The sequence below is a fragment of the Glycine soja genome, chromosome 5, assembly GCF_004193775.1.
Source record: "Glycine soja cultivar W05 chromosome 5, ASM419377v2, whole genome shotgun sequence".
Taxonomy (NCBI): domain Eukaryota; kingdom Viridiplantae; phylum Streptophyta; class Magnoliopsida; order Fabales; family Fabaceae; genus Glycine; species Glycine soja.
Genome location: NC_041006.1, coordinates 41,768,076 through 41,793,756, shown reverse-complemented (window position 1 = coordinate 41,793,756; position 25,681 = coordinate 41,768,076). Strand labels below are relative to the sequence as shown.

Genomic DNA, 25,681 nt, shown 5'->3' with positions numbered 1-25,681 from the left:
AACCGGAAAGAGCAAACATTTGAATGTAGGAATTTAAATTTATAAAAAAAAGTTGTACAATAAATATATTATATTGACTATTTTCCTTAACATCCATCTCTAATTCTCTACCCTTTCTCTGAGTCATATTGATGATCCATGACCCAAAGCTGCAAAACCTATATAATCCATGCATAGGACGAGTAGTTACTTGTTAGCTGTAAGTTAACTGAAGATTAAAGTGAGTGAAAATATAGAAGATGAGTTTTACGTATTAATAAAAAAAGAAAGGTGTCATCATCATTGAAATAGCAGAGAAGAGACATCTCCCCAATTTTAGTTGAGAGTGGTGGGCAGTTGTTGTCCTTGCGCTCCCTAATCAATAAAAATTTGAGCATCCCAACACTCCTGAGCAGCTCAGCACAATGCCGGGTCTGGTCTCCGTAGCGGACACCCCCCAAAGATCCCCTTCCCCAGTTCCCAAGAAAGCAGCCTCCCCATCCCCTTCTGGCTCCTCCAAAAAGAAAGCCCCACTTCTCTCCGATGCCTCTCTGGACAACCCTGATCTCGGCCCATTCCTTCTCAAGCTGGCCCGCGACACCATTGCCTCTGGCGATGGCCCCGCCAAGGCCCTCGACTTCGCCATCCGGGCCTCCACTTCCTTTGAGCGCTGCGCCATCCAGGGCGAGCCCAGCCTCGACCTCGCCATGAGCCTCCACGTCCTCGCCGCCATCTACTGCAGCCTCGGACGCTTCGAAGAAGCCGTCCCCGTCCTCGAACGCGCCATCCTGGTCCCCGACGTCGACCGCGGCCCCGATCACGCCCTCGCCTCGTTCTCCGGCTACATGCAGCTCGGCGACACCTTCTCCATGCTCGGTCAGGTTGACCGATCCATCTCCTGCTACGACCAAGGCCTCCAGATCCAGATCCAAGCCCTCGGTGACACCGATCCCCGCGTCGGTGAAACTTGCCGGTACTTAATGGATCTATCTTGTTCATTTTGTCCATTCGTAATTGTTTTGACAAAGTTAGATGCAGTCAAATTAGAATTGGATCAGTAATCTACATAATATTATATGTTGACTCGGACTACCTAGGTGAAACTTCGATTCTGATTGGTGAACAACACTAGAAGCACTTATAGCACTGTATCTAAGTTTGGTTCAAATTATAATTGGATAATTCAATTGTGTTGTTGAATTGATAATTGGTTGGACAAAACCTAGATGTAGGTCGAATAGAATTGGAGTTTTATCTTGGTAATCTGCATAATAAAGGATTTCATTTAATATCAATACGTTTAACGTCAACACATATTACCGATTGAAATTATAATTCTTATTGGAGAGCAAGACCAAAAGTACCTATGGAATTCCATATAAATTTTGTCCTAATTCTGATATGGGGATAATTGCATTTTTGAATTGGTGTTTTGTGTGGTAGATACTTGGCGGAGGCAAATGTGCAAGCAATGCAGTTTGATAAAGCAGAGGAGCTGTGTAAGAAGACACTGGAGATTCATCGGGCACATAGTGAACCGGCTTCGCTTGAGGAAGCTGCAGATAGGAGGCTCATGGCGCTGATTTGCGAGGCGAAGGGAGATTACGAATCAGCGTTGGAGCATCTTGTGCTTGCTAGCATGGCTATGATTGCAAATGGTCAAGATAATGAGGTTGCGTCAATTGATGTTAGCATTGGGAACATTTACATGTCACTTTGTCGATTTGATGAGGCGATTTTCTCTTACCAGAAGGCACTAACTGTGTTTAAGTCTGCCAAGGGTGAGAACCACCCTTCTGTTGCATCTGTTTTTGTGCGGCTGGCTGATTTGTACCACAGGACTGGGAAGCTTCGTGAGTCAAAGTCTTACTGCGAGAATGCTCTTAGGATTTACTCAAAGCCTGTTCCGGGGACCACTGCGGAGGAGATTGCCGGTGGATTGACGGAGATTTCAGCAGTTTTTGAATCTGTGGATGAGCCGGAGGAGGCACTGAAGCTGTTGAACAGGGCGATGAAGTTGTTGGAGGATAAGCCAGGGCAGCAGAGCACGATTGCAGGGATTGAGGCACGAATGGGAGTGATGTATTACATGATTGGGAGGTATGAGGACTCAAGGAACTCGTTTGAGAGTGCTGTGGCGAAACTCAGGGCTAGTGGGGAGAGGAAGAGTGCCTTCTTTGGAGTTGTTTTGAACCAGATGGGATTGGCGTGTGTTCAACTGTTCAAGATTGACGAGGCTGCTGAGTTGTTTGAAGAAGCTAGGGGAATTCTTGAACAGGAGTGTGGCCCTTGTCATCAGGATACTCTTGGGGTGTACAGCAATCTTGCAGCTACATATGATGCTATGGGAAGGTAAAATTCATTTCTCACCACCCTTGTTTTCTTTTAACTCATAGTTACAGATATATTGCTTTGTTCCCTGATTCAATTCATGCTGTTAAAGTATTCCCTTTTGAAGCAGCCTAAAAAGGTAAAAGATAGTTATAGATTAGGATTGACTGACTGGAAGCTTAGTGTAGTTATTAGTATAGTTATATGCTTGCATGGTTGCTGCTGATAGTTTAAAAAAATTATTCTTACCAAACAAGCTTTTGATAAGATAGTTTTGTGTTTAAAAGCATAAAATAGTTTTTAAAAATAGGAAAAAACATGCACTAAATCTTTGTCTTTCTACTTAATGGAACCCTAATGAAAATTTAGTTAGGGACTCAATTAAAAATAATATATAAATTGAGGGACCTAATTACAAACTTTAAAACATAGAGACTTTTTAAAAATCCCTAAATAATTTTGGGATCTACTAATTAATTTAATCGAACATTAATATTATTATTTTGTCATTCTTTTGGACTTCCATTGATCTTATAATTTGGCTACCCCAATAAATATTTTCTAGCACTGCCCCTTTGCTGGGGTACTCTGTGTTTCTTTGCACCATTATATATAGCCTTTCTGTTTCGATTGGGAGCTGAAAATTCTTTGCAGGGGACTCCTCAATTTTTCTCATATTTAATACCTATCTTCTAGTCTCTTCAAGAGGATGGATTCCTAGTTATTTATTTTGTTCAAATAGAAAAACTGTACGTCTATTTTATGTTGTGCTATGCCAGAATACTTGTATGTTCAAACTTTAAAGTGATTCTATATTTTTTGATGTTGAACTTCTTGACATAATTAACTCAAAACCTGATATGATGGCATGCTTCAGAGTGGGAGATGCGATTGAAATCTTAGAATATGTGCTCAAGTTGAGGGAGGAAAAGCTTGGAATAGCAAATCCTGATTTTGAAGATGAGAAGCGTCGTCTGGCCGAGCTTCTGAAAGAAGCAGGCAAGACACGGGACAGAAAAGCAAAATCTCTGGAAAACCTTATTGATCCTGGCTCAAAGAGGACAAAGAAGGAGGGGGCAAAGAGGTGGCCTGGTTTGGGGTTTAGAATTTAACCATATTTTTGTTCATTAATATATATATTGAATGCACATTCTGTAACATAGGATATCTTGTATAGGGTTGAATTTGGGAGGGAGCTTCCCTGTTTCTTGATATTTGTTCATGCATTTGTTTCTCTTGGTTAATTGCTTTATCAATTGTGTTGTGATCTTTTTAGCTGTACCACAAAATTCTATACCTGTGTCCTCCGTTTCCGGAAAATGTTGAAAGCAAATTTTTATTCTGAGTGAATAAGTTTTGATGAGATTGTGTTTTACTTATCTATCTTGTGTGTAGAGCGAGCTAGCAAAATTGTTTTCTCTTTGGCCTGCGAATTATGCGAATGCTTGGTGCTTTATCCGAAATAGCAAAAGGCATCCCGAAATTCTCGTGACCTATTTATGATAATTATGAACTACATCAACATGTGAAAGACCAAAAAAATGAACCGTGATTCTTGTCTAGTTTCTTTAGATTCTTGTTGCATATAAAGGAGGGGGGAGGGAAGGAAAAGGATTTTATTGAAGGAAAAGAAAGACAGAATGGGCATCGTGCTCCGTTCACAAATGTAGAGAAGACAAAATGATTTTTTTTTATAATACCAATCATGTTTTTTTGTTGTCAGAAATCAGAATATTACCTTTAACCATAGAAGAAATTAGAATATTACCTTTTGGTAAAAGTACCAGGTTCCTTTTGCAAACTATTTATCAAAAGGGGATTGTTTTCAAACTATTTACTAGGGAGTCTGTTTTTATTTGTATTGCGCCAGAGGCAGGAGCGCAATTCAACGGGGCTGACATGTGACATTGAGTTGTTGTGGCAACAGATATGCGTAATGGATTATTACAGTTACAGTGACACAATCACTTTTGGACAGACTTTTGACAGTGTGTGTAGTGTTGACTAACTTTGGACAGCGTGTGGAATGTTGACCAACTGGAAAGGTACTGTGTCATGTCAGTTGGAGTAACTCTTTGCTCAAATGTCCTACGTACAACGTATTGTGTCATTACTATCGACACAATACATGCCTATATAAACCCTCGTTTCCCTTCCATCCACACACTTTCTGGTACATTATTTTTGCATCTCTCCAAAATTCTTTACTCTATATTACAACTTTGTTAATATTTCTTCTATGGAGTGAAAATCAGTAATATTTTTATTAATTTATTTTTATTAATTTGTATTATTTTTTTATGTTATTATTATTAACGAAAATTGTTGATGACATTATTGATTTATTTTGTAGGTTTTATTATAAAAATGAATTCTTCGATTGTTGTTCTGGTTTATTTGAATGGAAGAATATTTCAAAGTGACGACGATATTAGATTTGAAGGACCTAAAAAGGTTATTCAAATTAAAAGTGGTGTAACTTTTGATGGGTTAAAAAAAAGAAAGGTAAAATTATATAAAAATGAAAGTATATCTACCATGACTTGCCGATTTTTAGTTGTAAGTAAATATATTGCATTACAAATTTGTGACAATGAAGATGTTGAAACAATGATTGAAAGTTTTCAACAACAACAAGAAATGGGTGTCATTGAATTGTGCGTTGAAGCAGATGTTGTCGGTGCTTCTGCGTTGAATGTGACAAATTCGGTATTATCATGTGGGAATAATATAGCTGCCAATGAATCAAAAGTTCAAAGATTTGCAATAAATCTAGATAAAGATTTTGACGATGATGATTATATGATATCTAATTCATATGTTGAGGACTCGTTGAATGATGAGAAAGATATCGATGATATATCTGACACAGATGAAAAATGTATATTTAATTAAATAATATTATAATCTTATAATATTTTTTCATAAATAGTATATAGAAGAGACCCGTATTAGTATATAGTTTTAAATTATTAATGGACATTAAATAACACTAAAAGATGTCTGTTTTCATAAATATTTTTGAGAAAAAACCTTATATTAAGATTTATTTGTAGGTGGAAGTGAGACTGCATTTTGGAAATATGCTTCTAATTATAGTAACATTAATTGGAGTCATCCGGATGAAGAAGACAACATAGTTAAATTTATTTAAAACCATATTAATTAAAACATATATCACAAACATTTTAAAAATTCAATTTACAATCTCACATATAATAATTAAGTTACATGACAGGTTAAAAAAATCACAATATCATATATTACAAAAAATTGTAAAAAGCTAAGGGGTGTTTGATTTGGTTGTTTTCTGTTTTCATTTTCACTAGAAATAGAAAATGGTAATGAAAATGTGTTTGGTTGAATTTCTGTTTTAATTTGAGTAAAAATATTTTTTCAAACGAACCAAAAACTGGAAATAATAAAATCTCGTTTTCAGTTGAAATCAGGAATCTCATTTTGGGTAAAATGAAAACGGGGTGACTAATTTTAAGCAAATATAAAAATACATTTCTTTTTGAAAACACATTTTCAGTATTTTTATTTTTTGAAAGCAGAAAAAATAAGTTAAATCAAATATGCTTTCAGAATTTTAATATTTTAAAAATGAAAATAGGAAATGAAAATGTAAATCAAACAAACCCTAATATTTCAAATAATTTTCTAAACCAAAATCATAATTATTTTAAAACATGGAAGTGTCATTAAATGTACTCATTAAATATAAACACAATATCACATATTTTAAAACGTGTAAGTGTCATTAACAAAAATAAAAATATTATGAGAGAGAGAGCAAACTAGAAGAGAGGAAGAGAAGTTGAGGTTTAAATACATTTTAAGTGTCATTTAAAAATATCCTACAAAATCTATTATTGACTTACTTGAGGTTTGTCTAGCTCTAGAGTCTAGGATATGAAAGACAACTTTCATCCACATTTATAATTATTTATTATTATTATTTTGATTGGTATATGGAAATTAAACTCCTAAATCTGTTTATTATTATTTTTTTATTCCCGCGCTCTCACTAAGCAAATTTTGGCGATGAAAGATTGAAGAGGTTAGGGAACTAAGACGAGTGAAGAGTGAAGAAGACTCGTCATTTTCCTCTACATGGTTCGCATCTGCACTCAGTTTCCATTGGTGTGATTGTGAATGGGGGACTCGAAACGATGGACAGTGACCTACACAAAACACATCAAGCAGAAACGCAAGGTGTATCAAGATGGATTCCTACAGCTCCACATTTCCACCGGCAAGGTATTCTATCAACTCTTTCACCCTAAATTTTCGAAATCAATAGTTCGATAGGATCGGAAATTGATATTGCTCAGTCACAAATTCTCACGAGGAGCGGACACGGAAGTCGATTTTAAAGGGAATAGCTAACAGCCTCGCTGTGCAGGTTAAGCTGTATGATGAGTGCGAGAAATTGTTGGAGTGTAGGCTCTTGAAGAACGACGAAACTGTTACCTCTGGTGAAACGTTGATTTTCAAAGGTTACCTTGTTGACGTCGGCGATCCCGAGGGAGGCATCAAGCCTGAATCTGATTTAAATGTTGATAGGAAACTCAGGAATCATTCGAGATTCAGGACTCCTTCTGGTTTAAATTCTCTGATAGTCTCTCTTCAAGTTTATATATTATTGAAAACTTGAGATATACATTTTCTCTTTCTTAAAATTTAGGCATTTGGAGTTTTTAATCATTATTTGCTGCTTATGTCTTTCTGTTTAATGAGATGGTGTAAAAGATTCCAAAATGAATGAGAAGGAGAATGTTGGACAAGTGCGAAGGCCTCTTAGTCCTTCACAAAAAGTTATCAGAGGTAGATAATAACATCATTTTTATCTCTCCAGGATTTGGCTTCTAAAACGTTGTGAAAGTATGTTTATGTTCTTAGAGTATCCTAATGACCTTTTCAACTAATTAAAAGTTCAAACTGTCACAATTTGGCTTCCACATTGTAAGAGACTGGAGGAGGGTTAGATTCATTATTCCTTTAATTATCAAGTCCCATTGTGTGTGCCATTGCTTATTCAACGTTGTGCTATTGATCTAGAGTGCATCAGATACTGGTGATAGTTTATTAGCTGTAGTTACTTGCATGATTACACTTTAGTGGTATTATATATAATAGTTGCAAAATTTGCAGAATTTAAGAAGAGAGAACTGCTCAAGTATGGATCACCAAAGATCAGTCAGGAAACACCAAAACCTAGTACCGAAGGTTAGTGTGTCATACAAATAAATTTTAATTTACATGCTGAGTTCACACCCTGCTCTGCTTCCTCGTTCAGTTTCTCATCCTAATGCAAAAAAAAGGGAATGCAGCATATATTACGTGTTGTCACTCTCTTAATAGTATTATATTCAGAGTCCAGATACATAATGAAACTGACAGTTAATTGCAGGACGTTATGCTTTTGTGTAATCAACTCCCATTTTTTTAATCTTCTAAACATCTTAATTTTTTCTATTTCAAATTAGAATGGCTTGTTCTATACACCACACAAGTGACTCAAAAGGCAAAGAAGTACCATGATGGTTTTTTACGCCTGGTTCTTCATGGATCCAGCGGGGCGCAGGTGAGTGTCAGACATATTTCATTACAAAAAAGTCAATGTTTGTTCTGATTTCAGGGTATGATCGGTGAGGTCAGATTATTTAATAAATACACTTTCTTACCCATTTTATTTGTTATCCTTCTGATGATGTGATTTATAGCAATTAGTTTTGTTTCCCAAGAGCTCATTCAATAAGATTTTGATTACAAGTTTTTTGAATAAAAATAATCTAATCCAAGTACACATTGAATGCTGCTATGAGTAGTCGCGTATTAGTTGTATTCAGGATTCGATGAATAACACAATGAATAGAGAATTCTTGAATGGGCAATTCTCCCCTTGTGTGTGTATTTCAGGTTATGCTGTTTGACACAAGCAGGAAACTCTTAGATAGTAGATTCCTTAAGAAAGATGATGTAATTAAATCTGGTGAATCAATTGCATTTGATTCATATTTGATTGACATTGGCAAGCAGCAAGGAAGTTGTACCCCAGATTCCAATGTTCTAGCAGACAAGTGTACTGATGTTAAGGCAATGAAGATGGACAGACAGAAGACTTCTCTCAAAACCGATACCCATGTAAATGTTGGAAAAAGTGGTAAGCAGACAATTATTGTGATATGAAAATTTGTTATATATGGCCAGCTGTTTTTTTATGGATAAATTCTTTTTCATGTTTTTTTAAATAGGATGCTTATAGATATCATTTGCCTTTTATATTTCCAATCAATTCTTACATATAATATAGCTGTCTCTCTTATTGCTATATTCTGTCATCATACCTGTTTTAAAATTTAAAATTGAAGGAAGAAAGGGTAAAAGAAAAAGAGGGATAAAATGTAGAGTCTGCACATGCTAGTGGTTCACATGATTTGCTCTATAAATCACAGTGGTGAATAAAGATGTTCTATTTAGTTGACCTTGTTAATCTAATATAGTGGATTTAGAATACAAAATTTATGCTTTTTAATTAACAGAACAAGCAGTTGTAAGAAAATTAAATATAAATTGAACAAACAGTTGTAAGAATTCACAAGCTCCAATGTGCAGCATGCCATCCACATGTGTATAACTGTATATATGCTGGGAAAGTATTACTTATATTCACTGAAATCAATTAGTGAATCAGTGGACCTCGGTCTTTTCTTTCTTTTTAATGGATTCCTTCATACTTGAGGTTGAACATCAATTTCATCTGCAGTCCATTATGTCAGAGGTTGCATTTGTTTTCTGGTTTGATTATCTTCATTGTTTTCATCTTCATTTAGTGTTCACTTTTATATCTCTTTCCTTTCAATTCAGAATGGCAGGTCCTATATACTACACAATTAACTAAAAAAGCCAAGAAATATCATGATGGCTTTTTACACATTGAACTTTGTGGATCTTTTGGGAAGCAGGTTAACTTTTGTCTTTCCACACATGCTATAATTTTCTCATTTACCTCTTCAATCTGTCCTTTATGTGTCTCTGAATGTGTCTTTTTTATCTTTCAGCGATTTGTTTTTAATTTCTGTTTACTTTGAAACTGAATCCTTGGATGAGCTTCTACAGAGTTTATTTGGGTTTATGACTCCTATTTGTTCTTATTGGCTTATTTCAATAAGTTTAATGGTTAAATTTATGATGTAAGTTTTCATGTTGATGTAATAAAAGCTTGTCAAATAAGTGCTTAACTAAGTTGTTTACTTAAACACACCCTTTATATGTGTTTGTATGTGTGTGTGTATGACATAGAGTTAGATTATTAATTATGCTTCCTTTAATCTTCTCTTTCCAGGTTGTTTTGTATGATTTGAGCAAAAGACCTATAGAACGCAGGTTTGTAAGGAAAGATGAAGTTATAAGGGAAGGTGAATCAGTATATTTTGATGGACATTTAGTAGAAGTAGGACAACCTGAAGGAAGTCATCACTCTCCAGCGAAGTTAAATGAACGAGGGACTGGCAATAATGTTGGAAGGAGACAACTAGGACATGGACAAAATGGCTTTCACAAGGTCAATCCATCTTTTGCTAAAGGTTAGTCCTTGACTAATTCAAAAATTTATTTTTCAATCCGTATAGTCCGTACTACTATTTAGTTCTGTGCATGTCATTTGAATTTAAATTCATTATTATCCCTTGCATTTTAATTGTAACCCCTTGGCCCTTGATCTCATTATGATAGTTAGAATATCTTGTCCGTTGTATACATATTTTGCTCATGTAGTTTGTTTTTTTTCCTTTTAAGCTATGTCCGGTGTTAACTTTTATGAATTAAAGACTTCCATTTATCTCAGAAATTAATTACAAAAATAAAATATTGAATAATAATGATCTGGAAGCAGAAAAGAAATTATGTTCTCTGTGTATATATGAGTATGTGTTTGGATAAACAACTTAATTAAGTGCTTATTTAATAATTCTTATCATATGAAGGCTTATGTCATAAAATTTACTATAAACCTTAAAATCAGTAAAATTGCAAGGAAGCAAGAAGTATATTTGGAATGAGCTGGCAACATGTTTCGATTTTTCTTTCTTAATGTTTATGGTTATAACATGCAGGAAAACCGCCAAATGAGCTTTGTCTGGGGAAAGATTCAGGATTGAACTCTCTGATTACCGAGCTAGAAGAGATAAAATCAAACAGGATAACCCCACCAATCAAGCCTTTACGCGATGGTTCGTACTTATTAATTGCCTGCAGTGTTGACACTCATCTTACTGTTTCATTTGCATTACTTTTTCCTCCCGTCTTCAATAGGAAGTTGATTCAGTTTTATTCATTTGCATGCCTTTTGTAGATCAATGATAATGATTTTCTTCATAAATATGAATATGAATATCCACAATAGGATTAAGTTTATTCGTGATTTCTAATTCAAACAATTACGTTCAAATGTACTTAATTGATATTATGATATTATTCCATTATCATGGCATCCCTAACTTTGAATTATGCGAAAAATAGAGGGAACAGACAAGTAGGTAATACTATTATGTCGACTGTAAAATAGATAAATAACGAGGTCCTTTTGACATCTGTAAAATTGCATGGGGCTGATTATTCTGCAACAAGAGACGTCGTCATGACTAGTCTAGGATGTGTCCTGGGTTGCTGATCTTAATAAATTACTTCATTATTTCTACACGCAACTGATTTCTGCTATTCGCAGCCAATCAAATAATGTCCCTTTTACAGAATCCTAACCTGAAGCCTCAGGAGAGCCATGTAACAGGTAAGACATGTGACCTAACTAGATATAGAAGTCCCTTATGGTCTGATGATTTGATTATATGGGATTTCCATAGGAGGCCGATCGTCCAATGGGTCTCGTCAAAATATTGGGGATAGGGAATCAGCCGCAACTTCGAAATGCCTTGATATTACGTCTTCTGAAGGTGAGTCAAGAGTAGATGGAATTATCGGACATTTCTTAGTAGCTGTTCTTTGTTTTGACTGTTGATATTGAGATGTTAGTAACTCTTGGTTGACTCTGCTTGAAATGGGTTCTGCAGCAGCATATAGTGGTGGTAGTTTCCAATTCACCGAGAATGTCAACATGTCCCACCAGGTATAATCTCTCTCTTTGTTTGCATTTTCTGAAAGTGATTCATAAATGAGTCTCCTGATATTACTTGCAGATAGCATGCAGAAGTTTTTTCTTTTAAGCGATGACATGTTATGTTTAAGGTGCTAGTGTTCATCATATAGTTAAGAACTTTTCTCAAACATTGTTTGGCGCCCGGAGAAAAAGTTCTTTGTTCGAAGAATTTTGATTGTTTTGTATGCACTGGTATTGTTGGGAATAGCAATTGAAATTTTCAACAATAAAAATGGAAAAAAGAGAACAAATGGAGAACACGCGTCTTTCCAAAATGTGACTTTGGGTAGATAAAAAAGTTTGAATTGGAAAAATATCTTGACTTTGGGTTAGGAGTTCTAAAAACCTATAAATAGGTACAAGGTTAGGTCCAATCATCCCAGAGAAAAGTGAAGTATATTATATATACAACGTCTAAGTGATCACTTGAGTAGTGTTTGTATCTTGTGTTGCGAATATTTATCATGTCTTGTATAATTCTTAGATGTGATATATGAATATATCATATATGGATATGTAAGATAATACACAATTTGGGGTTGGTTTAATAAGTTTATGCAGAACTTGTAATCATGTTTTGATATAATTAGTAGTATGTTATAGTTTTTCGTGTAGAATGGTGCTGAACCATGTAAATCCTTTGTATCATATTATTTTTTGTGTGATGATGTTTTATGTGTATTTTCATCAACTATTCTTTGTGTATGCAATTTTTCCAATAGGTATTTTGTTTGGAGAATTAGGATTGAAAGAATTGATTTCATTAATCATTGCATTGACATTGAATAATCGTGCAAACTATATACTTATATTTTAGAAAATAAAATATCTTTCCTTTCTACTCTAGAGATTAGAATCCCTAAATTCATGTTTTTTTTTTCTTCTAATCATTAAAATCTGTGCAAACTAAAACATATTACAGAAAATTTCAAAAAATATCACACGGTTTCCCTCACTATATCTAGCTGTCTCAAATTGTCTTTTTAAAATGTATATGTAGTCCGACTCGCAGAAGGATGCCCAGACAAATATGAGTAGTGAGGCAGATTTTGGTTGTCAACCCTGCCTCATTACCAATGGAGGGAAGAGTGGTGAGGAGTTCTCGTGTGAAAGCGAAACATTCCCAAGCTTTGACCTTGGATTTTAACAGGTAATGCATCTTAAACTCATGCTTAATTTATTTCCTCATTACTTCTGGTAAGTCAACGTCCTAGACATTATACTCTTGCTGCAACCTTCCGCTACCTGGGCATATATATAACTTACATAATAAATTGAGATGAAGAAAGCATTTCCTGCCTAGCTGACATGAACTGATGCGCCATTTTTATTTGTATTTTTTGGTCAAAAACAGTGGGAAGAAACCCACTGACGTATCACGTAACAATTAACAACCTCTATAGAAAGAGACCGAAGATACATCCGCCAACAGCGGCAAAGAAATAAAATCAGGTACATAAAAAATTCTGCCATAGCTATCTAAAGACGACCCAAACAATGCGGCATTTGTTGTATATTGTTTCGTGTTGGCCATATATATATATCACTTACATAATAATCATTAATAATTCTAGTGTTGTGTACACATGACATGGTTACATTACATGTTTTGGCAGCAGCTCCGTACATCAGCTTTTACTTTTGAAGTGAAATTTGAGGGGTGGTGACAAGTAAGGGGTGTAATAATAAAAGTATATTTAATAATAATCATTGAAAAGAGTAAATTATATTTTCTGATCTCTAATATTTTTTACATCTGATTTTCGTCTTACACTTTTTCCTGATTGATTTTGTTCTTTAAACTTTTATTTCTTCCATGATTTTATTCTTTTTTATTTATTTTAAGTATGAAGAAATGATGTGATATTTATTTTATGATTATTTTATTCTACAGTTAAAATGGTCAGAAATTACATAACTATAATAATTAAATACTTTAGGATGACTTTTAGTCATCACAAATTATTACACGAACAATTAAAAATCCAAATGCTTTCTAACATTTGAACACAACACAACAACACAATACAGTAAAACACACAGACCCATTATACAGTGATGACTTTAACCAAACAAACCAAGCACTAGAAATCTGTACTGGATTTTGAAAAGGCTTCTAATATATGCACAAAAATTTTACATGCTCAAGCTCGTCTCAACCTAGATGACCAGAAGGAGCTCCGTCATGTCGTGGTCGAAATTGCGGTGTGCTGTGGTTCCGGCGAAGAAGATGAATGTTCGCAGTGGTGGTGAAGAGACCCACGGAGGAAGATGCAGTCCTTGTCGTCGACAAGCATCATATCTGAAACACGGTGAAGGCGCCGGAGAAGGGAGGGCCGTTGCGGCGTGGCGGTGATGAAGGTGGTGGTGAGCAGATTTATGGAAGATTTGTGGAGTCGCCAATCTTCGATGTGAACTTTCCCCACCGCTGCGAGTTCTGTTTGGTGGTGACGGTGAAGGTTGATGGTGGTGTTTTTGAATTTGGTTTCAATGAAGGTGATGAGGGATTTCGGGTTTAAAGATTCACTGTGGGTTTGATTTTTACCCATTAAAAATTGAATCTATGGCAATGTTCCACTGAAAAATGAAAAATTTCAGTCACGCAATTCTTTTAGCTGTCAAAAAATATAGTAGAATAAAATAAGTGTTAAGTCATTATTAAACATCTAAAATATATGTAAATAACTAAAATCAGGGACAAAATAAAAGTTTAAGCATCAAGACCAGTTACTGGGAACACAAATAGGCTAGATTCCTTGATAGGCCCTGTAACCTAGCTTACATCAAGCCTAGGTTGGGTTTGATTTTCTTTTTTAAAAAAAAGGTTAAATCAAGATTTTTTTTAAAGGCTATTTAGTTAAACAAGTAGCTCTAAGCCACAAAAGGCTTTCTAAGCCTAGTAGGCTGGTCTATTTTAACAATTATAAATAATAATTTATTATTAGTTTTATTATTATATTAATTTTTTTATAATACATTAAAATCTTACATTTATTTATCTTTTTTTAAATATAAATCATGTTGATTTACACAATTTTTTTCCTGATTATGTATTAGTACGAAGTTATCATAGTCAAGAGTAATGACAAATGAGTTAAGCTAAAATTTTTAATTAAGTTTATTAAAAAATAAATTTATATCTTATTGTAAAATATATTTTTAAATAAGTTATCATAAATATTATATTAAACCTTAAAAATATGCTTATATTATATAAACAAGTGAAATTTGATTATTATAAAACTTTACATACATATTTTTATCTTTATTTTAGTGTTAAATTATCAAAAATTAAATCAATAAATATGCTTGTAAGTTGTAAGCTATGCTAGACTTTTATGTAGGTGTGATTTAAGTCCTTTAAAAAAATCTTTAATAGATAAAGAAGACAAATTCATGTCATGTTCTTGTAATTCAAACTAGAGACTCAGAACTAGTAAAACTTTGTTCGGCTCAATCTATTTTTAGACCGGTCAATCACAAAAAAGTACAAAGGACGAAAACTTAAAATATGAAAAAGATTAGGGAAAAAATATAATCTGCTCTATAGAAAATATGTTTAACAATTGCCAATTTATGGACTCATCGTAATTAGACCACTTTATATTATAACCAATATAATTGTATCAAAATATGATTCTCAAATATTAAATTGAAATTATAAATTTCTAACAAATGTTACTTTTTCAGGTATGCAGGCTTTGCATTTTTTTAATTGCAGGGTCGGCCTTGAAAAACACTGGTTGGGGCGTATCAAATCCACTTGGATTCTTCCATTAAGAATTAACGAAATGATTGGCATTCTTTTTAAGGCTGAGAGTCGTATTTTGAGGCTTGATTCTGTTTAGTTGCCGAAGCAAAAAGAATATTGATTAAACAAAACAATACAAGAATTGAAAAAAAATTCTTATTTAATCACTAATTTTACAAATTGTTATTCATTATGCTATTTATTGGAGCAAAATAACGATGGAAATGAAGAGAGAATAACTAAAATCAATTTGTTTTTTTCGAAGTTAGCGATTAAAATTATTAATATTTACAATTTCACGAATTGGAATAGGGATTTATGAAAATGATGGCCAGAATTTCACGAAATTAAAAAATGAGCGACATTTTCAAAATTGTTATCATGTAGTATAGTGTAAATTTGTAATGCATTATACTTGAAAGCTCTCAATTTATATTTTATTTTTAAATTTGTAATACGTTACACCAGTAATTCATAAGATATATTTCTTAACTTAAAGAATAATATTTTATGTAATGTAGTATTGTATTTGTATTGATATTGCTTAATTTAAAATATGTTTCAAAATATATCTTGATTTTATTTTTTATATTTCTTTAATTTCATGATTCATGTATATACAATTGGGTTCACCTAATCCATCTCATATATTATCTTTTCTTCATTGGATTAGATTAAAATCTAAACAAAAACTTTATTAAAAAGTTGGATCGAATAAAAATAAAGATAAGTTCGTTTCAGGTCATGTCATGTTCATAAATGTATGTGTAATATTTTAAAAGTTAATAATTAATTTTAGTTACAAATTTTACATTGAAATAATGAAATATACTACCGTGGAAAGAATTAATTCCATGTATTTGACAAACAATAAATCACTAAAAAATATTGTTTGTTACGCAGAAATTCTAAATTACGCTGGTGTGCCCTCACGCTCAGTTGGCCTTATCCGTATCTCTTTGTTTGGGTGATAGGATACAACACCTTCTTCTTAGCTTAGCAATGGCATCGTCTTCGCTCACTTCAGTTCCTCTCTCATCTTCTTCACTCAACATTCCACATTCTTCCTCCAAAGCTTCCGCTAGCTTTGTATCTTCTCCAATTGGCGCATTCTCTCGCACCCCCAAAACCCTGTTTGCCGAATCAAGGTTCCACTTTCACCCGAAGAGAAACGATTATGGGTTTTCCATCAGAGCCCAGACCCTAGACTTCTCGGATTCATTCTTCGAAGGGGGTTTCGGCTCTGAAGACGACCCTTCTTCTCCCGGCGGACCCGGCTTCACGGCCGTGGAGGAAAAGGAGGAACCCCAATGCCCACCGGGTCTCAGACAGTACGAGACTATGATGGTTTTGAGGCCCGACATGTCCGAGGATGAACGACTTGCACTCACCCAGAAGTACGAGGAGGTCATTTTCTCTAACACTTTTAACTTTCTTTTTTCATACATAACATAAGATAATCAAATTGAACTTTATATCCCATAGCTAGGTCTGCAATTTGTTTTTTGTTCCGTGATTCTGTATCTCTTTATAATTGGGAAACTACTCTTGTCTTCAGTATGATTGGTTGTGCTGAATGTTTTATCTTTTCATTTGAGAGGGATCATTTTTCAGTGACTCAGTCCTTGAATTCGACCATTGTAAATGCTTTTTTATGGATATATTTATGATCAGATGATTGACGTGATGCGGTTTTCCTACGATTCAATACGTTTTGGCTGCCTATCCATTTGTATCATAACGAGACTATGTACCTTACAATACACAAGTGAACATCATGGATACGGATCACACGATTTAACTAAGCGTTTTTTTTTTCTTTTTTAACTAATCTCGTAAGAATAGTGCTAGCAATGCACTCTTAACACACTCTTTCTTATTGAATAAAATAATTGAAAACTACAAAATCATAAAAAAGAATCATTAAATAAGATGTGAGATTCATTGAATTTTATGATTTTTCAATAAATCTCAACAAATAAAAGAGAGTGCGTCAGAGAGTGTGATCCTAACATTTCTCATATCGTAAAAGAAATTGAAAACTCATATAAGCTTACATTTTGTTTTATGGTTAAGTGATTTTATCTATTTCTAGTTTAAAATTATTTTTCATTGTGTCTAAATCTTACATGATTGGAATCTCAATTTGATGACGTTGCTTTGATTTGATGAAGTTGAAGCCTAATGGATTATGTGTGTTATTAGAGGGGACAGTCTCGTTGCAATTTAAGTAATAATAGTGAGCTTGGACTTAAACTGCAATGTGTGCTGATGAATTTGGTGTGCTATTATTGAATAATGGGAGATTCGTTTGGTTTTACTTCTTGCAGGTGCTTGTTGCTGGAGGTGGCATGTATGTGGAGGTTTTTAACAGAGGAGTTATTCCACTAGCATATAGCATCAAGAAAAAAAACAAAGCAGGGGAAACCAACACTTATTTGGATGGCATCTACCTCCTGTTCACCTACTTCACCAAGCCTGAATCAATAACCCCTCTTGAGGAGACAATGCTAACGGATGATAATGTTATCCGATCAATGAGTTCCAAAATTAGGAAGAGGAAATATTAGTTTTTCTTTTTAAGTCTCGAGTAACTCCTTGAAGGAGATGCTTATAGAGTATCATTTGTTATTATGTATTTTTTCCCCGTTTCATTTGGATTCAAGGATTTTTGTAGCATGATTGAATTTAATTAAAAGAGAGATGTAGGTGCTATCACTTGCAGTCTGCAGAGTTGCCATGCCCTGTGCAGTGTTGGCAATCAAGTTGTAAATTTTTCATACCACTTTTTTTTTGGTGAATTAATTTTTTCATACCACTAGTCCACAAAATTTATATGCAACTATTAAATTATTTAACGTTATATATTTTAGACGTATGAGTTCATTTAATTGATTGTCTAAAAGTCAAACAGGTGTAAGTGTTAAAAGAAATATGAGATAAATATGTATTACGTGAACTAAATATGATTATTTTTTCTTGATGAACTAAGCAAATATTAATATTTAAGTCAAAACAAAAAAAATAATGTGTAATTTTATTTCATATAGATATAAAGGTAAAGAATAGTATATTAATATTTTTTCAACATACTTTTATTACTATTTAAAATTTATTTGGACGCACGAAATTATGTGAATGTTACTCTTTATAATAAATTTACAATAAATAATTAAATAATAAAAAATCCATAAGTAGATCTCATACAAGCATCACTTTTTAGTTTACTAATTTGAAAAAAAATATTACAATAAAAAATTAGAAAAAATAATAAAAATCTAGTTAAAATCAATTTTCTATCTTGGTTCTTTTGACATATTCTTAACTTGTTCGACCAATTTTTTTGCTCCAATTCTAAAAGTTGATTGGATCAACCCCGTCATCGATTCCCAATTATAACTGGTGGAGTTAGTCATCTAATTCATTTTTCAAAACTATTGCAAGGATCAAACTCACAATTTTTGTCCCATGGCTTCACCATGTTATGTGACTTTAAGGGACCATATCGTGTTAATCAACTTCAATGTATTAACATGCTAGTTTAATATGTGGACAAAAATATTATGTATTCTACAGGATTATACTGAACTTTTGTCTCTAGAATTATAACTTTCAGTCTAATTCAACTTTACAAAATTGATTAATAAGATAAAGATTATTTTTCATTTATATATTATTTTAGTCATATAATTAGTTGACGGATAATAAGTAAGTAATACAATAGGTCCAATAACAAATGTTAAAATGTTAAACTTTAATACTATCTTAAAATATAAATATAAATTATGACTCTAATTGAACCTTATAAAACTAACTTATATCCTATTCTAAGTAAAATGAGAATTACCTTACATATATCCTATTCTAAGAGTAATTGGGAAATGAAAGAATAGTTTAGCAAAGCTGTGCAGTTTGCTTCAACAAGCCATCAATTAACGCGCACGTTGTTGTTGTATATGGGATTGTCGACCGGAAGTCACACTAGCATAATTTTATTGAAGGACAACCCTGATGACTTACATTTCATTATCTCCTAATGTAAGATTCGCACATTGCATTTTGTATATAATCTTTCTTACTTTCTAACATTTCATATTTCAGGTTCTAAATCTCGTGATTACGTTGTTGATTTACACGCGACCAAACATTTGTTGTATTCAGCAGTGCTGTTGTTAACTAGGAAAATAAATGTCATGTCATGTTAGAAGGTTGTGTTGTGTCAAATGGGTCATGGTTTTCTGCACGTTTTTCATTTGATATCTTGGACACTGAAGTGAGAAGTTCTTATAAAGAGTGATATGAACTGAATCAGCCGCCAACCAGACATTTTTTTCTTTAAACTAATGATTTGAATGTCTACTCAAGAATTTATCTTTGTATATGCAAATCTCTAAGATGCTAAGTACTTCCGAGTATTAAATATAACATGAGCAACATAAGTGGTTGCACATTGTTTTGTCATGTGTAGAACAATAAAGCAGCAGGGTTCTTTGCACCCACTGAAACAAGAGAGAATCTGGTATGGTGTTCAGATTGAGATCTGATCCTAAACCCACTCATAGAAAAGAGCTTAATTAATTGGTTCAATTAATCACGTTCCACCAACAACAGTGCACAGTGTCATAGTCCTTGACCCTCCTAATTAGGTTAGCATCAAAGTGCATTATACTTTTACATAGGATGAGGTAGGTCTCTACGAGGGGTAGCCAAAAAACAAGTTCGAAACTGCATCGTAGAATTGATGGACTTATTTATTATTATTTTTTTCTATTCTATGTACTAGATATAATGGTTAATTGATTAAAAAAAAGTAGAAATTTCTAAAATAATGAATCATTTTTTGTTATTACCGATAATTCATTTTTCTTAATTTGACAAAAAAAAACTTTATTTTATTTTTGTTTTTAGTCTCTTAAGAATACACAGAAACTGTGTGTAATAGAAAAATCTTAATTAATATACTAACATTTAAATTTTCAAAAGACTATTAAATTTTTTGAAAGACTAATACAGTCACGCGTGTAACTTTTGAGAACCAACTTGAAGCTTTACTCTATCGCCCCCCCCCCCCCCCCCCCCCCCCAATTGTTTTAACATTAAAATTAAACTCATGTGAATATTTTTACTATTAAATTTCCAAATTAAGCAATAAGATGTGATGTTCATTTTACAATAATAAATTGTCTCTACTAAGAATTACAAAATTTATATATATATAGAAATCAATTTTCACCCATTAACTTTAATGCTTAATTTTTTTAATGCTTTATTTGTGACATAATATCTATTCAACCTTATAACAATTAGCAAGTTGCCAAGTTGGAGAGACAAATGATAAAATGAGAATTTATTTATTTTTATAATAAATCCTCATTAAATAATATTAATAAAAAATATTATTTATGTTATATGATGAGATGCAATAAAAATTAAAATAAGGAAATAAAAGAAATGAACAATATTAATATTATAGTATAAAATTATATTCCTTTTAAATTTATAATTGTTCGTCTATTTAAGAAAAAAGTTTTTTCTTTTCTTTTTACTTTCTATTTAACCAAACAAGTTAAAAAAAAATCTTTTCTTCACTTTCTTTCACATTCTTCTCCTATCAAATAAACTAAAGTTTTACCAATTTTATCACCATTTTGTTTCTATCTATTTGCTTTCTTTAGGCAAAACATAGTGTGTGTATAATGCTCCACTTTCTTAGCCAAATAATACTCCATGTCGAAATTATAACCTTTCCTAATGCAACGTAACAACGTTGTACTGATATTTTGACTGAAAAACTATGTAAATATTTTTGGATATCCGAAACCCGGAGACTAATCTCTGAGTACATATGAAGATTAACAGAGATGCAAGGGACAACGATAAGTTCTGTCATTTATCATGTTTAAAGAAAAATTGTTCGACTTTGAATAAGTCATACAGACCACTAAGGCACTAAGTACTAAACCTCGCCTTTGGTTAAATAAAAGTAGAAAGAAAGGAAGAATGTGTTTCCTCATCATATTGGTTTTGACAAAAGGATTTAGAGTATGTCATTTTCGTCCGCATCATGGAAGAATAAAATCTAAACATGCTACCATTATCACTTCAAAGATCATCGTTTAAGAAATACAAATACAAATACAATATTACGTATATTAATATATAGAGTCAAAATAAACTTTGGATGGTAACTAACAAGTATTTTACTTTAATCTCAAAAATAAAAAAACAAGTATTTGACTTCTTCTTATGTGAACAGGATTCATAGAGAAAAGAATCACGTGACGCTAATTTGTAATTCTCCAACGGCAGCTTTGGTATTTTTGAGGTGTAGCGTGGAATTTAAGTCCATCAAATATTAATTTTGATGTTTAACCCATACATATAATTTAGAGAAAAAGAGGTATGCATGGTGAATGTAAACTTGTTGGCTTTTAATAATTCAATTACAATTTTTCATAAATTTATTAACTTTTAAAATAACTGTTTTAAAATAATTTAAATGATAATTTATGATTGATTGACAATATAAAACTATTTCACATTATCAATGAATAAATAATAAGTTCTATAATTTAATTTATTTTAGAAAATATTTTTTTATTAAAAATAATAAATAAGAAAAACATGGATGAAGGGAAAATCTCTAAAAGATTATTAGTTAAATTATTCGACACATTAATTATCGATAAAAACTAGTAAACATACTAATAACATGATCATTAAAAAAAGGTTTACAATTTTATTTTATAAAATAAGTGGACCTTCTTCAAAGATGGGTTTATTCTCTTCTTACGACCTAGTAAAAATTTAATCTCACACATAGTAGCAATTCCTAGTTATTATTAAAATAATCATTCCAAATTTTCTTTTCTCTCTTTTAGATAAACGGCTTTACTATATAATATTTAAAAAATGAAACTAATTATTTAAATGAATTAAAATGTTATTTTTTAAGACCAGTAAATGATATTAGAACAAGTTTCTTTTGATTAGTTTCATTAGTTAAGTTATGTATGAGATTAGTTTCCGTAATTTTAAAGCTTATTACTTAAGCAATTTATTTATTTATTTTGTATTTAAAATGGTTTTTAATTGCTATTTTAATAAAACCCATTAAAGAAGTTATTTCTTATTTTAAAATAGTTACAATTAACTAACAGGTGAGATTGATTGAACTGGTAGAGGCTTTTTTTAAAATAAAGTCTTATTTTTTTTAGTTTTGTAAAGATATAACAAGATTGCCTCCTATGTTAGAATAGATGTGGTTTAAAAAAAAAATACAAAAGAATTTCTCATAAAGATCGATACAAGCCACGGAACAGTCAAGTGAATTGATTTTATGACTTGGTGAGTAAACAACTTGCCTAGTGCCTGTTGGTATTATTCATTTTACAACAATCATAATTAACTTTTGGTTTTCCTCTCTCAAGCGGGACGGTAATGAAATACTATTAATTTTGAAACCAGCCTTTTCTAATTCTTGAGACTTTTGATAACCTTCTCACTCAGTTAATTTAACATGCAATTTTGCACTAGCATGTTGATAATGACACAGAGAATTCTCTTAGTAGTATACATGGCGTTCGCCGTTGGGGTCCACATCTTAGTAGTGGAGGATCATGGGCCTGTTCCACCATTACAAAACACATAATATGTACTAATGCCATTATCATTTTCATAAACGTCACACATAATAATCTCATAAATATAAATATACTGGATATATAAGATTAGTCCAGTAATAAACGAAGAAGGAAAGAAAAAAAGTTCCCAGATTTCAATCCTTCAACTAACAAAATTAATAAAATAGACTATTGACAATTTTAAACATTTGGTAAATATCTTCCTTTCCCTAATCACCAATTCTAACAAACATTTATTTTTTGATGTCTCTCTCTGCCGCCCAAACAAAGAAAAGAACCAAACAAACCCGATTCTCTTAGAGTAGCAAACCACCGTTCCATCAACATATCATCACAAGTAGTGCATGCTCAACTAAAGCTAATATTGCATAACATTTTCAACTCTCTGTCAATTCTTACTATTCAACAATATCTTTCTATTAATATGTTCCATACATTTGCACCTGTACTAAATATAAGGCAGTGGAAGAAGGTTTAATTACTGTGAATGTTAGGGAAGAAGTACTGAAGGTGTGGTGATGGGTGTTCCACAACCTCCACCTCCCTCTCAACATCTCTATCCACAAGAAATTCAGCTTAAACTTTACCAAGCCTTCATATTCTCAATTCCCATACTCTTTTCCATCATTTTGGTTCTTTTGTTTTACTTGTTCTACCTCAAAAGGAGGGCTTCTTCTCTCTCATCACCACCTCTCCACATACTTCCCAGTACTACTAATTCACAAACTACATATCCTTATCCTTCACAAGTGAGTAAGATTTTATTTCTTTGTAATTTGAAGTCATAATTGCACAACACAACAAAGGGATCTAGATTCTATGACTAGCTTAGGTGGCTGGCTTCAACAACTTTCTGCACTGCACCACCATGCATCCATTATATATCAGTAATTGAATAAAAAACTAATGTTAGCCTCTATGTTGTTGTTGTTGTTAATATCACAGCCTTGCCGTTTAGATCTGACAGTGCAATTTCTGGACAAACTTCCAAGAATTTTGTTTCATGAGGATTTAAGAACAGGAGATTCAGTGTAAGCCTTTTCTTTTCTATTCTTTTTTCTTTTTATATGTCTATGATTGATCTTTTTGTTTGTATTATCTTTGAAAGATGGCTGCCTTCCACATGTTGAGGCTATCCTCATTAAGAACACCCTCCACATAGGCAAAAGGATTTCCCTCCAATCCCAAAGGACTCCCCGCCTGTGTACCTGTGTAGTTATTGGTTTCTTTTCCATCTCTCTTTTTGGATTTTGCTTATTGTGCTTTAATCTCTATCTATTACATAGGGTATCTACAGTAGGTGCCCTGGACTTAAATTGCTAATTTTCCATACAGTAGTTTCATCTCTACTAAATTATACCCAAATGCTTGTTGTTCTTCAAAAGCTGAAATTTTTTAGCAGAATATTCGATTTCCAAAGTTCTTAGAACCTTTCATGACATCCATTATTTTCATAAAAAGTGATATGGAAAAAGGAAGTATAAGGTGTAAAGAATATATGAAGAATGACCTTTTTTTTATGCCAAACTTGCACATTTGAAGGTGACTCACCAGGAATAAAGTCAAAAGAAAAAACAATATATAGAATTCGTGCACGTGTAACCCCAGTGGATAGTAAAAAAACCAAATTTTAAAGATAGATAGATATAGGTTACATTTGCTTGGGAATTTCTAGTAGGCAAGTGCTGGATTGCACTTTGGAAGCTCTTGGATTAATTTCTTATGCTGTTCCCCTGTAATCCTTTTTCCTCCCCACGTATCCAAACTCTTGTCTGCTACTGATTTAATTTAGTAGTGTTGAGCATCAATATTTCAAAACTAAGGATATGATTGTGCTAATATTAGTAACTATAAATTCATGAAATGAAGGCTAAAAGGTTGTTGAAATTTTTCTGTAACCAGATGTTGTGTTTGCCTAGGAGAATTTGAGCTGAAGGAAGAGTTGCTACAGATTCCTTATTGCAAGCATGTGTTTCATATAAGCTGCATAAGTAACTGGCTGCAATCAAACTCCACGTGTCCACTTTGTAGATGCTCCATCATTCCCTCTACCAAGTTCCTTAATCCCGCGCCACCTATTATATCAGACCCAACACGGCAAGGTGGAGTTTCAGGCTCTTCATCACACATCTTGTCATTGCCTCATCAACAAGAAGAAGTTGGTGCTTCCACAAATACTACCATTTTTCAAGGGAATGATGTATAATGTATTAAATAATAAATAGACAATAATACCTTTTGAATTGTAGGGGGAGGAGGCATTCAACTGGTCCTCATGAGTCTAGAGTTCTGTATATTCAAAACCAATATTAATGTATGAAATAAAATGTGGCCTTTCTTTATCTACATTGGAATATTCGGTTAGTTTGTGGTATGCATAACATAATATGTGCAACTAGGGGTGAAAATAAGTTAGGCTGGCCTACAGGGAACTACGACCTTGCCTACATAAAGTCCTAGTCTGGATTGACCTATTTAATTAAAAGGTTAGACTCAAGTTTTTTTAAAAGCCTATTAAATTAAATAGACTAGACTTAGCCTTATTAAAAAGCCTGATAGGTCGACCTATATATATATATTATCTTTTGGGTACCAATATATATTTATATTATTTTTTGGGTACAATTAATTTTTTTTAAACTAGCAGACTTTGATTACACATTACTGCTCCATAACTTCTATTCCTATAATCAAATAAGACTTTATTTATAATTTAGGTGTGAGTCATGTGTCTCTTTATATTCCTCATTATTTTTATTGGTTTTTCCTATTTCCGTTAACATTTCTTTTTCCTTTAACTTTTTTATTACTTCCTCC

General features: G+C 32.8%; 4 protein-coding genes across 11 annotated transcripts; all 4 read left to right on the top strand.

Annotated features, from left to right (window-relative positions):
• The first annotated feature begins 221 nt into the window (after nucleotides 1-221).
• Nucleotides 222-3,685, top strand: LOC114413476 (protein KINESIN LIGHT CHAIN-RELATED 1-like). The gene is made up of 3 exons (XM_028377922.1): nucleotides 222-952; nucleotides 1,423-2,331; nucleotides 3,188-3,685. Exons 1-3 carry the CDS (start codon nucleotides 405-407, stop codon nucleotides 3,420-3,422), a joined length of 1,692 nt encoding a protein of 563 aa, XP_028233723.1. The 5' UTR covers nucleotides 222-404; the 3' UTR covers nucleotides 3,423-3,685.
• A 2,626-nt stretch (nucleotides 3,686-6,311) lies between these two features.
• Nucleotides 6,312-15,401, top strand: LOC114413475. Of its 8 annotated transcripts, none has more exons than XM_028377920.1 (15): nucleotides 6,312-6,573; nucleotides 6,719-6,917; nucleotides 7,066-7,140; nucleotides 7,468-7,542; nucleotides 7,803-7,900; nucleotides 8,236-8,479; nucleotides 9,184-9,281; nucleotides 9,662-9,902; nucleotides 10,431-10,547; nucleotides 11,042-11,104; nucleotides 11,178-11,267; nucleotides 11,385-11,440; nucleotides 12,471-12,620; nucleotides 12,825-12,922; nucleotides 13,620-14,076. In XM_028377920.1, the coding sequence occupies exons 1-13, from the start codon at nucleotides 6,469-6,471 to the stop codon at nucleotides 12,615-12,617; spliced, it is 1,608 nt and encodes a 535-aa protein (XP_028233721.1). In that variant the 5' UTR covers nucleotides 6,312-6,468; the 3' UTR covers nucleotides 12,618-12,620; nucleotides 12,825-12,922; nucleotides 13,620-14,076. The 8 variants fall into 8 exon arrangements, with proteins under 8 accessions (XP_028233721.1, XP_028233720.1, XP_028233719.1 ...); XM_028377919.1 differs by having other exon boundaries at nucleotides 7,054-7,140; nucleotides 11,388-11,440; XM_028377914.1 differs by lacking the exon at nucleotides 13,620-14,076 and adding an exon at nucleotides 15,161-15,401 and having other exon boundaries at nucleotides 6,313-6,573; nucleotides 7,054-7,140.
• Nucleotides 15,402-16,126: 725 nt separating this feature from the next.
• On the top strand, nucleotides 16,127-18,036 carry LOC114413474 (30S ribosomal protein S6 alpha, chloroplastic-like). The gene is made up of 2 exons (XM_028377912.1): nucleotides 16,127-16,628; nucleotides 17,552-18,036. Exons 1-2 carry the CDS (start codon nucleotides 16,224-16,226, stop codon nucleotides 17,789-17,791), a joined length of 645 nt encoding a protein of 214 aa, XP_028233713.1. The 5' UTR covers nucleotides 16,127-16,223; the 3' UTR covers nucleotides 17,792-18,036.
• A 5,178-nt stretch (nucleotides 18,037-23,214) lies between these two features.
• On the top strand, nucleotides 23,215-25,210 carry LOC114413472 (probable E3 ubiquitin-protein ligase RHA4A). Its single transcript, XM_028377911.1, has 3 exons — nucleotides 23,215-23,613; nucleotides 23,810-23,895; nucleotides 24,767-25,210. Exons 1-3 carry the CDS (start codon nucleotides 23,383-23,385, stop codon nucleotides 25,068-25,070), a joined length of 621 nt encoding a protein of 206 aa, XP_028233712.1. The 5' UTR covers nucleotides 23,215-23,382; the 3' UTR covers nucleotides 25,071-25,210.
• Nucleotides 25,211-25,681: the final 471 nt, after the last annotated feature.

Excerpts from the sequence above, each read along its gene's own strand:
- LOC114413476 (XM_028377922.1), top strand. The coding sequence starts at position 405 with ATGCCGGGTCTGGTCTCCGTAGCGGACACCCCCCAAAGATCCCCTTCC. Across the intron at positions 953-1,422 it reads CGCGTCGGTGAAACTTGCCG|ATACTTGGCGGAGGCAAATG; the intron begins GTACTTAATGGA and ends TTTGTGTGGTAG. Across the intron at positions 2,332-3,187 it reads ACATATGATGCTATGGGAAG|AGTGGGAGATGCGATTGAAA; the intron begins GTAAAATTCATT and ends GGCATGCTTCAG.
- LOC114413475 (XM_028377918.1), top strand. The coding sequence starts at position 6,469 with ATGGGGGACTCGAAACGATGGACAGTGACCTACACAAAACACATCAAG. Across the intron at positions 9,282-9,661 it reads GTGGATCTTTTGGGAAGCAG|GTTGTTTTGTATGATTTGAG; the intron begins GTTAACTTTTGT and ends TTCTCTTTCCAG. Across the intron at positions 10,548-11,041 it reads AATCAAGCCTTTACGCGATG|CCAATCAAATAATGTCCCTT; the intron begins GTTCGTACTTAT and ends TGCTATTCGCAG.
- LOC114413474 (XM_028377912.1), top strand. The coding sequence starts at position 16,224 with ATGGCATCGTCTTCGCTCACTTCAGTTCCTCTCTCATCTTCTTCACTC. Across the intron at positions 16,629-17,551 it reads TCACCCAGAAGTACGAGGAG|GTGCTTGTTGCTGGAGGTGG; the intron begins GTCATTTTCTCT and ends TACTTCTTGCAG.
- LOC114413472 (XM_028377911.1), top strand. The coding sequence starts at position 23,383 with ATGGGTGTTCCACAACCTCCACCTCCCTCTCAACATCTCTATCCACAA. Across the intron at positions 23,614-23,809 it reads CATATCCTTATCCTTCACAA|CCTTGCCGTTTAGATCTGAC; the intron begins GTGAGTAAGATT and ends TTAATATCACAG. Across the intron at positions 23,896-24,766 it reads TTAAGAACAGGAGATTCAGT|ATGTTGTGTTTGCCTAGGAG; the intron begins GTAAGCCTTTTC and ends TTCTGTAACCAG.